At 39.5% G+C, this 12,332-nt stretch overlaps 1 protein-coding gene across 1 annotated transcript in view; it reads left to right on the forward strand.

Moving 5' to 3' along the window:
• LOC126268220 (aurora kinase A-A-like) overlaps positions 1 to 12,332 on the forward strand; it is a 45,069-nt gene that overhangs the window by 13,505 nt on the left and 19,232 nt on the right. Inside the window, exon 5 of the mRNA XM_049973847.1 lies at positions 6,209 to 6,440. Within this exon, the coding sequence (XP_049829804.1) occupies positions 6,209 to 6,440 (232 nt within the window). The remainder of the gene's footprint in view (positions 1 to 6,208; positions 6,441 to 12,332) is intronic.

The following is a 12,332-nucleotide window of genomic DNA, read 5'->3' on the forward strand; positions in this document are numbered from 1 at the left end:
GTGACCGTCGCTTTCATAGCGTCGATGATCAGGTCACTCATTAAAGAAGTTATTCTTACAACCACTGAATGTTAAATACCTCGGACCTTCGAATTGCCCCTGCACCCCCCAAGTTCCTTGGTGGAACGAGGTGTGCCGTGACGCAAGATGTCAGCGGCGATGTGCTCTTCGTGTTTTCCACCACCATCCCACTTTAGTCAACTGTGTTCACTATAAGCAGTTATGTGTGCGATGCCATCGCATTATCTGTGATAGCAAGAAGGCAAGCTGGGACTTCTTTACTAGCTCTTTTAACACCTTCACTCCCTCCTCCAAAGTTTAGAGTTGAATTCAATGGTTATCTGGTGTGCCTAGCTTCTCCCCAATCTCATGGCTCACTATGGCACATGATACCTCATTGGCCCCAGTAGCAATTTCTAATTCATTGGGTCAACACTTTGCTGAGATTTTGCGCTTTCCAAACTACCCGCCAGCCTTTCTCCCAAAGAAACGTGCATCTGAAGTGCGACCTCTTGCTTTCTCCTCTCACAATAGCAAAAGCTACAATAGTTTTCTCCATGTGGGAACTTGTAACATGCACTCTCTTCTTCTTGCTCTTCTGCCCCAGGACCGTCTGGTATCAACATCCAAATGTTGCTGCATTTATCATACCATGGTCTGCACTATCTACTTCACCTTTATAATCAAATTTGGACCGACAGTACTTTTCCCAGAAGTTGGCGGGAAGCTAACATCGTTCCTGTTCCGAAACCTGGAAAGGACAAACATCTTCCCTCCAGCTATCGCCCCATTTCTTTCACGAGTAGTGTATGTAAGGTTTTGGAGCATATGGTGAATTGCCGTTCTGCCTGGTGGCTGGAGTCCTGAAGCCCTTTAACACCTGCGCAATGCGGTTTCCAAAAGCATCGTTCTGCGGTTGACCATCTTGTCGCTCTCTCCACTTACATCATAAACAATTTTCTCAGGAAATGCCAAACAGTAGCAGTACTTTTGATCTGGAGAGAGCATACAATACCTGTTTGAGGACAGGCGTCCTCTGCACACTGTTCTCTTGGGGCTTTCGATGTCGGCTGCCCCATTTTATTCGTGAATTTATGGCAGAGTGCACATTTAAAGTGTGGGTGAACACTACTATCTCCCGTACTTTCTCCCAAGAAAACAGGGTACCTCAGGGCTCTGTGCTGAGTGTTGTACTGTTTGCCATTGCCATAAATCCAATTATGGATTGTCTCCTTCCTGAAGTCTCTGGCTCCTTCTTTGTGGACGATTTTGCGATCTACTACAGCTCTCAATGGACCAGCCTTCTTGAATGATGTCCTCAAGGCTGTCTCGATCGCCTCTGCTCTTGGAGCATCGAAACCGGCTTCCCCTTTTCTCCTAGTACGACAGTTTGTGTCAATTTTTGGCATCATACGGAGTTTCTTTCGCCTTCCCTACATCTAGGCCTTGTCAACATTCCATTAGCAGACGTCCCCAATTTCTTGGGTCTTATGTTTGACAGAAAACTGCGCTGGCCCTCCTACGTTTCCTACCTTTCGGCTCGCTGTCTGTCATCTGTCGACCCCTTCCGTGTCCTGAATGGTATCTCTTGCGGAGCGGACCGAGTGGTCCTTCACCGCCTCTATCACGCTTTAGTGTGCTCAAAATTGGACTATGGAAGAATAGTTTACTCCTCTACTTGGCCGTCTATTCTTCGGTGTCTCGACTCTGTCCACCACCGTGGATTGCGTTTAGCACCTGGAGCTTTTTCACCAGCTCTGTGGGAAAACTTTTATGCTGAGACTGCTGAACCTCTGCTGTCAAATCGACAAGCTGTCCTTCTGAGTCGTTGTGCTAGCCATCCGTCTTTCATGCCTGCTAATCCAGCCCATGACATTTTTTTCGACGACTCCTTATATTTAGGGTATGCAGGGCGCTCTTCCTCTGTACTACCACCAGGAGTCTGCTTCCGTCAATTGCTAAGTTCTCTTTCCTTCCACTTCCCTAAAACTTTCTCGACAACTTGGTACAGCATGGCCTTGGCTCTCCCCCCCCCCCTCCCCCCCTCTCCCGACCTGCCTGTTCCATGACCTTGGTCAGTTTTCCTAGAATTGTACCCCCTCTCTCATTTATCATCGGACATTTGCTGCTCTACACGCACAAATGAAAGGTGCCACATTTATTTACTCTGACGGGTCAAAAACATCATTTGGTGTAGGGAGTGCCTGTATTGTTCGCGACACCCCTAATAGATTTCGGCTTCCCGACCTGTGTTTGGTTTTTATTGTGGAGCTTTACGCTGTTCTCCAGGCTGTCCAATACATCCGTCGCCATCCGCAGATACAGTATATTATATGCTCAGATTCGCTCAGCTCTCTCCTCAGTCTCTAAGCTCTCTACCTTCTGGTCCACCGGATTCAGGACTGCCTCCACTTGCTCCACTTGGGGGGCGTCTCTGTCCTGGGATCCAGAGGAATGCCACACATTGGTATCCGTGGAAACGAGGCGGCAGATATAGCGGCTAAGGTTGCAGTCTCTCTTCTTCAGCCTGCTGTTTGCATGGTTCCCTTCGCTGATCTACAGAGTGTTTTATGTCATCGTGTTGCTCTTTCATGGCACACACATTGGTCTACACTTCCCAATAATAAATTCTGGGACAGGAAAGTTCTTCCTTATGCTTGGACCTCTTCCTCCCGAACTCGTCATCGGGAGGAGGTAATTTTAACTAGACTCCGGATAGAGCACTGTCTTTTTAGCCATTGACATCTTTTAAGTGGTGGTCCTCCCCTGCTTTGTCCCAACTGCTCTCAACTGTGGACGGTGGGACACCTTTTACTTCAGTGCGCCTATTTTACTCTGTTATGTGCCCATCTACAGCTGTCGCCTGATATATCTTCCATTTTAGCAGATGACACGCGCTCAGCCGATCGCGTTCTCGAGTTTATTAGTATCAGTGAGATGATGTCAGTCATTTGAAGTTCTTTTTGTGGACAAACAACCCTTCCTTCTATAGTGGTTTTCTAAGCTTCCCTTCTGTTTTTTAGTTTACCCACTTTTTGCACTCCCATGGCTGCTGATTTACAGTTTGGTTCTTTTGCCTTTTCCTAAGCCACAGACCGGCGCTAAAGACCAAAGAAGTTTTGCGCCCTTAAAAAAAACACTGGAGGTAGAGCTCCAGAATATTTAATGCAATAGGATGCCATCATTAAGCCATGAACCAGAGCTGCATGTCCTCAGTAAATATAACTGCTGTAGTCCTGCAAGTTTTGCAGGAGAGCTTCTGTAAGGTTTGGATGGTAGGAGACGAGATACTGGCAGAAGTAAAGCTAAGTACTGGGCATGAGTCGTGCTTCGGTAGCTCAGATGGTAGAGCACTTGCCTGCGAAAGGCAAAGGTCCCAAGTTAGTCTCGGTCCAGCACACAGTTTTAATCTGCCAGGAAGTTTCATAACTGCTGTAGTTTCTCTTTGCTTTCAGCCCTTTGCAAGGCCATGATGTCTAATGTTACATGGGCATGTTAATCATCCAGAATGTTGGCTTCACAACAAAGTAGTTATAAAATTTGGAAACTATAAGATAAAAATGATAAACAAAAATTTGTCAGGTTGACAAATTACCTGCCGCAAAATGGGCATAAGGCATAAATATGTTTTTAAAATGACAGTATATCTGTTCCTGTTGAAGTCCTAATTTACACACAAGAGCATGTGCCTTTCCAAATTTCATAATTCTCAAGTGATTAAATGAGATATTGCAAGTGTTCTGAAGTGGGAAATGTAACAGTTCATAAATACATAACTTCGAGAAGTTGATGCTGCTGACAGTGGTTGAATATGATAGGTCTTCATTTTGTTTCACAGCAAAAGTTTTGGAGTTTGCATTTGTTATAACACGTATGTTGGACAGATTTTATAGTTTTTAAAATTAAATTTAAACATCCAGGTTACGCAAATTCTTCTTTTAACTGTTTATCCTTCCAACTGCCAACTTAATATTAGCAACTGCACTGACTGACACTTCCTTCAACTAATGGCTTTGCAACCCCCTCTTTGGCCTAATATTGTCCCTTATATAAATTCATGACTTATTTTTGTATTGTTACAATTAGTTTTTTATAATGTACAATGAAAACAAGGGTGTTCAAACTGGCTTAAATATGACAACATATTCGGCAAGAAAGAATAGTAGATCTTAAGCAAATTGTTTTGTGAAGCAGAAAATGTTTTTGGGATAAATTTCATAATATAATTTCTTTTGACAATAGATTTACAAATATGTAAGATTTCATAAAAAGCAAATTTATATTCTCATTATTGAAAAGAGCATGAACTACTATCTAAAGGCTGTTTTGTACAAATAAAGGTGCTCCATTTTGTGCTGAATATGAACCAGTAAAATTAAATTTCATTACATGACGATGACATTGTGCCTTCATCTTACAGAATTACAATTAACATATTTTATTCTGTAAATACATTCTTATTCCCATGTCATGATACAATGATTACAAGAAGGTGAAAATTGCATAACTGCAAATATGCTTAACATGTAACAAAGTTACAGCGTATCATGACCTCTTGTGTACTGTCATTGCTGCAAGTTGGTCTGTAATATTCGCACACACACACACACACACACACATGTGCATACACAAATAAATATGCCATATTATGGCAGATGGGTGGTGCTTTCATACAGTGTACAAAATGGTGGAAGTACGTGAACTGTCTGCATACATCTTGACACTTACCATCGAACATAGCTCTTACAAGGGAACCTAAAGGACTGCTCTGTCATCTTTGGTTTTCTTCATACTGAATGGCTTTGAAAGTCAGTTCCTGGACACACATTTCTTAAAGCAGTAAACTGAAATTCTCAGGATCCTGCTTGAAAAACTTGCATTTGAAGATTATACAATTCTGAATTTGAAGCTCTGGTAAGTAAAAATATTTCAAAATGATTGATCTTATCGCTCTCAGCTGACTGCACAGCACGTCTTGTAACCGCAAAGACACTGGTTCAAATTTCACTCGTTTTAACTCTTCCTTTTATTGAAATTCTATAGCTATTAAATCGGTATTAACAAATATTGAATCATAGCTGTTAAGTAAAAATAACATCTACCATTACTTCCATTTTTGTGTGTTTAATATTCACAGTAAATTTAAATTTGGTTTCAGAAATCTGTATACAAAATAAAATTAAAATACTTTATGTATAGGTACTGACAGTATTGTTGATGCATGAAATTTTTTCATTTAACATTGTTTCATATCTCTATAACGAATTTTAATTTATTGTCATGTGATTAGTAATAAGAAATGTAAAGATATTATTTTTATTGAAATTATTATTAGACATTCAACTAAAATTTACTTTTCTTAAGAACTATGGAATCTGGATAAAATTAAAAATAAAATACTGTTAGTGACACTCAATGACTTCATGCTCTGCACTCTGTTAATGTTGATTTATGATAGTAATGCAGATATGTGTGGTACTTAAGAGCACTCGGAAAACTTCAGAGGCCTTCTTTAAAGTTTTTGGGAGCTGCTTTGTACTGCTTGTTTGGAAATTAGTTCCATAAGTATGAAGAAAATTGAAGTGGGGAGAGCAGTCTCTAAGGTCCCCCATGTTAGATGTCAGAAAATTTCTTGAGGCAGCACTTACTAGAAAATAGAATGTATAATTTGATTCATAAATTTGCTCATTACTCAACACACATCCATTGCAGTGGAGTTTCTGCAATCTGATCTCTCACAAAATTTCTACTGTTAACACTGTCATCTAACTTGCGGTGTTGGTGTATTGTGCAGCAGCTTACTTGTGCAAAACAACCATGAATTAATGAATGGGATATCAAGGCCTGTCAGTGGGTTGTTTGATATTGCCAACTGCACTGGGAAACAGTAGGTTTCTCTCTTTTTCACCGATCTTTATCTAAAAGGCAGTCAAGAGACATCAACTAAAGAGGTATTTTAATCGTACTAAGGCTTGCCTAGTTAATGGTATTCTTAAGCTCTTAATTCAAATCCTCTAGATTCTAATATTCACTGATAAAATTGCGGAAGGCCAAAGCAATAGGTTCTTCGCTCAACAAAAGCATCATTTACAGTTCAGACCAACATAAAATTGACAGAATTGATCACTTTTAAATGTACTTTCACTTTCAGTATGATTCTCTGCAAGAATTTGTATGAACTGTGATTTGCTAACTTATTCGCTTTCAGGAGGACTACTTTATGTGGAACACTGGATTATCTTTCTCCTGAAATGGTCAAAGGTCAGCCTCATGATGAAAATGTTGACTTGTGGAGTCTTGGAGTACTTTGCTACGAGTGTTTGGTCGGCAAACCACCATTTGAATCCTCTACCTACGATGACACATACCGCAAAATAAGCAGAGCCCAGTATTCATTGCCACTTTTCATTTCAAATGATGCAAGGGATCTTATCGCAAAGGTAAATTTACTTATTAGGTTGAATAAGAAGTGTCCTTGTAGGATAGGAAAATTGTTTTTCAAATAGTAAGTCACACAGCCTCATGGCAAACAAGAACTGTAAATTCCCTTGATCTCTCATAAACTGCATTATGTCTTCTTAAGTGGTAATATACATTGCATTCCACAATGAGGGGATATTTGTACAGACTTTATAGCTGAAGTGAAACAGATATTTGTTGATCATGTCTGTATAAATTCCTACACTATAGTCAGTTTTAAATTAGTTTGTAGTTTATGGTCTGAAGCTGGTTTTCTCCAATGAGTGCTCGATGTCACTCGCAAACCATTAGCCATTGCCAAACTGCAACACCAAATGCTCAGCTGTGTACAAAATGCGCGGATTTCGTTAATGTCATTGTGCATGTGGTTTTTTTTTTGCGGTTTGTCATATCTGATGGAATCCGAAAGAAAAGAAGCAGACTCGGGATTCGGGATGCAAACACATAAGAAAAGAAAGCTGGGCAAGGAATTGCCTCTATAGGAGAATCACGATAACTCGTGTGCAGTGTGCTGGAATACCTTGAGAGGCAGGCAGAAAATGGGGGCCCTCTCTTAGCGGTTTCCAAAGCAGTCGCATGCAGCAGCCGTAGTTACAGTTAGTGAACTGACTGTACTTTGTATCAGTAAAGAGAAATAAGAGACTGAAATAAGCAAAGCAGGACTCACGTCGTGTGATTGCAGTATTTCTCGGCGTATTCCACTGATGAATTCTTCTCCGGTTATCAACCAAGTTATGCCATTGTCTTGTTGCAACGTTTCAATGAGTTTTGTACTCATCATCTTCTGGCAAAGATGGGGGGTACGGAACTCATTGAAACGTTGTAACAAGACGGCACCACTACTCGGCTGATAACCCGAGAAGAATTCATCAGGACTCTTGTCTTCATATGCTGGCCAAGAAAAAAACTATGCAGAAACGCGTAGCAAATCTAGATGCTTTCGAACAAGATGCAGTCTGGTGTCACCATACAATAATCATCATAAGAGAGATTGCCGTACATTAGATAAGCTTCAACACAGCGTGAAATTGTACTTTTGAAGGCAGCAGATTGACGTTCAGACTGCTTCTGCAGAGTCTCGGCATTAAATATAAAAATATTTCAGGCCGTAAAATGTTGACGGAATGAGAGGATACCCACAGGGCGATGCAGATCCTTGCACAGAATGAAAGATATTAATTTAGAGGACATTGTTTGGGTTGATGAAATAGGGGTGAATGCAGTTAGTACTGTTAACAAAATGTTGGAGTGACGACATAGAAGGTATAGCACTCCCTACTGGAAAAGGTGGTAGAATTATTCTTTTGCTTGCTGGTACCCACCACAGGTTTATTTCTGGGTGTCAACTATTTTTGAGATCCAGAAGAGTACCATGAGGAAATGTTTCACAATTAGGTTTTAAATTGGTTCGAAAATACGTTGTTACCAAGTTCAGAAAATCTGTGAGTAAGTATTATAGACAATGCTTCATGCCATTCAGTTTTGAAGGATAAGACTTGGACTATGCCCTCTTGAAAGGAAGACATTATATAGTGGTCACAGAGTTGCTGCGGATAATTCATTGATAAAAGTAGTTATTGGAACACGTCACTTCACAAGTCAGTTTCCAACCACTTTCATCGAGAAAGTAGCTTACAAACATGAACAGTCATAAAACTACCATCTTGTCATTGCCACTTTAACGTTATTGATCTTACTTCGGTGCAAGTGAAAGGATATGGAGCTCACAAAATAAAATAAAAATTACTGTGGGAGAAACTGATTATTCTGGGTCTAGAGAATGTCAATGAGATGGACTGGTGGGATGTTGTGATCCATACGAAGTGAGTAATTGACAAAGAATGGAATAATGGTCTTCTCGAAGATAGTGTTATGGAACTTGTTACCACTTCCAGCTGCTCATCCACTTTGGAAAGTTCCAGTGACTCTAAGTGGTGTCTACCCTCTTACGAACAGAGCAGCTGCATGCAGCTATCAATTTTAGTAACGTACACAAAGAAGTTTCCATACTGTTTAAGAGTTTACAGTATTTTTGTGCTGTGTCTGTGTTATCTATGTGTCACGTGTCAGATCCTGAAACAAGTATGAGGATAGTTCCACATAACCAATGAAAGCGAGAAATCTGTTTGCTTTTGGCACTAATTTCTCTTGTTTGCTATCAAAGGTTAACTTTAATCACTGTGAACAAAACAAACGTGACGAATAGTTCTGCCACAAGTTGTTGACTGCAGTCTCCTCAGATACATTGCATATCATGAGGTTGTGGTTATGTTAACAGTTCAGTCACTTAAAATTAGTTGACTACAGAGCATCTCGGTTTCCCATCATACCTCAAAACGGCCATTGCCGCCATTGCTTCGCGTTACATGTAAGACAAAGGGGCCTCAAACTTTCAGTAATATGAATCTGTCATTATACTGACCTCCTTAGGGCATATATTGACTTATTATAAATACCAGAAATATTGACAAGCAATATTGATGGTCCCAAAAATATTCTCAATGCACGCTGGGTGTATGGAGTTGAGTGCTGATGGTTTGACATTATTCGCCATTCAGGTGTTGGCGGAGCTTCACGAACCAGCCATACAGAGCTAATATGCACTCTTCATCTTATCAGTTCGTCTTTGAGCATAACACTTCTGATTCCATTTTTGTAGTAGTCTTTTAACAGAAAAGTTTTATTAAAAGGAATATGCAGTAGGCATATTTATCACTTTACAGTGATCAGTTGAGCATTCTATAAGACATCGTTTTCTTCTGTAATTTGGAAACATAATGTTTCTTTAGTAAAGTAGAAGACTGGTGAGGTGGCTGTCAGGAAAGGCTGTGACCTCACATTGAGTCTATGAAGGGGAGAGGAGAGAGGAGCAGTGAGGGGAACGCAGTGTTAGCTGCTTGCAGCAGTGGTGGAAGCGTTTCCTGTTAAAGTGACACCTCCATCGGATCAGAAATCATTTGATTTGTTGGCATATTCACATTAAGAGTTCTACGTGCTTCTTATGTATAATTTGATTTGAAAACGATGAAAAATGAAAGTAGATAAATGTGCAACTTAAGACACTATGAATCTAAAGACAAAAGCTGATTTTAGGAATCTTTTTGAAAATTGCATTTTTTAAATGCAGCACAGCTGTAATGTTCACAAAGTGTAATTAATTGTACCTGGTAGAACTGTCAAAATGATGTTCTGTAAACTGTCATTTGTGTAATTGTCATTTGTGTTTGATTCAATATTGTCATGATCATCTTCACTGGAGGGCATGTTAATAACAACTTTGATGGCCATTTCCATTATTCTTTTTTTGTGTCCGATACTCTTGCTCCAGTTACTGCACATTCCTACAGTATGCTTGCTGTCCTGTCCAGTAACTGAAAGGAAAGCAGCATTGTCAAGATTCTGCAGTCTTTCCTTTGAAATGTCATTAATGACATTGTTCTCCCTGAAATTGTTTTATTTTGGACTATGCCGCTTCTACTGGATTTAGATCGCAGTTGTAGGGCAGTAAACGCACTACTTTGTGGCCTCTGCTCTTGGAGATTTTACCCACGATGTACACTTTCACGGTTTGTTTTCCTTTATTGTATACAACAGGTCCGCCTTCCTCACTGAGTAGTTGGGGTTTATTTGCCCGTCTTGCAAGCACTCTAACATCGTAACCCTGAAATCAAGTTTGAGGCATTACGTCGAACTTCATGCTGTGTATGGCTCATTATCCTTAAAATCACAGAATTGGCTGGAATATTATGAACCACGATCTCTAAAACCTCCCCCCCCCCCCTCCCCTCCTTTGCCCTCCCCCATGTGCGCTAGTCTCATTAACTTCAAAAAGTTCGCAAGTTGGTGGGAACAGTTTCTTGCATAAGTTTCTGAAATAAACTTACCCTAAAGACTTGAAGAAGTAAGCTTAAATTTTTGTTCTAATGTACACACATCAGCAAGTGTTTACGAAAGTTACTTGCTTGTGGACGCAAACATTTTGTAATACTTCACGTCTAGTGGCATCTTGACATTGGCAGCTATCTGAGATGGAAGGATATCTTTCACGTACTGCTGATTTTTCTCCACTTCTGGCAGCACTAGCAAAATCGTAACCTTATGGTGGCAAAACAGTTGCAGGTCTTGCCATTTACTGCTTCTGTGATGGTTGCGAAATAAATATCAGCCTCATCACATTATGTTAATCATCTGAATATAGCATTATACTGCATATACAATTACATCACAGGTTTCGAAAACATTTTTGGTAATTTCTGTTACACATACTCTAGTGAATTGCGATTGCCTTCCCATTGACGAATTTTGCTTCCTATTTTACATTGTATCAACATTAATAATTTGTCACAAGATAGACTTGTGTGAAAATGGTATGGCATCTTGTTTCCGTGGTTAAGATTTTAGTCAGTAAATTAACATACAACAAGTAGCTCGTTTTCTAGCATTCTAAGGCGTATTGCCCCATTTTTGTTGTTCGCTGCTGTTTACCAGTTACAGTTAAAGTAATTGCAGTGCACGCTTTATTTTCAGTGTTATATTTTCATCATTTTGGAAGGTTAAGAAATCTAAGTAACAAACTTCAAAATGTCACGATCATGTATGCAGAGCATTTATTCAGATTATGGCAATGTACTTTGCCAAAACCGGTAATCTGAATAAATGCTCTACTAAAGATGTTATGGCAGTTTGAAGTTTATTACTTCTATTTCTGTATCAATATACATTGCCCCAGAATCGAACAATGTCAAGCACCTACAACCTTGTAAAATCGCGTTGGCCACTGGCAATAGTATTGATGGTGTCAGGGTCTCTTTAATATTTTAAAGGTGTGAAAAATATTGTCATTAAATATTAACTGTGTGCAGGCTTGTTAAGAGCACTTGCAGTGTTGACTATGTCAATTTACAAACTGCCCAATAATCTAGGTGACATTCCCCAAAGTTGGGGAAAAATGTTCAGATTACCTGCAAATTCCCCATATAATAGGATATTAGTTTCTGGTAGTCATCTTGAGTAAATTATTGATTACATTATTTTATGCTCATCACGTTTTTATTCTTCATAAATTTAACCATTTGCAAGAAAAAACAGAAATAAAGTAATTAGAGAGGCCACAAAAACATTGTGGCATGGTGCTTGTGACATCTTGATACAGTAAGCTCTTACTACAGTTACAAAGTTGCTTCAAGTGGCACATTCTTTTGGGATTTGTGAAAAATGAGCTACCAATGATATGTAGTATCACATTGTATAAATAAATCTATAACAACTCTGGAAAATTGTTTCTGGACCTTATAAAAACTGAGAGGTTTCTTAAAATGTGTTTGCAGCTCTCTCGTAGATAGTTGTGACTTAAAGTGTGTTCTTGTGTGAGGATCATTTCCATATAAGTAAACCAGCATATATTGGTTCCCACTGATTAAATGTTCTGATCTGCTACAGTCATTTAATATTTGATTATGTACGGGTGAGAGTGGTTAGGTTGACACTGGCAAAGTAATTGTTCTCGATTTAATACGATAACCATAATCTATTTAAAAAAATTGTCTAGAGCACTTGGTGAATATACAATGTACTAATGTAATGTAACATCTCCGGAGGTATTAGTTTGCACTGCAACAAACTTGCGTAATGTTAGAGTATAATTTATGGGTCAAATTTTCACACACTCGTCACCGAAGTGACACTTCGACATGCCATGCCAATAATTCATGTCTCAAAAGTGCAGTCTCAAGACCCTTAAAGTACTGATGTGCAACAACTGAAATCCAGAGAAGTTTATTAAATGCTTCCAAGGAAGGAAAATGTATGACATACGTAGTCCAAATGTGCTATTTTGGCTTAATGTGACTTGA

Source organism: Schistocerca gregaria, chromosome 4, assembly GCF_023897955.1.
Source record: "Schistocerca gregaria isolate iqSchGreg1 chromosome 4, iqSchGreg1.2, whole genome shotgun sequence".
NCBI classification, from domain to species: Eukaryota; Metazoa; Arthropoda; class Insecta; order Orthoptera; family Acrididae; genus Schistocerca; species Schistocerca gregaria.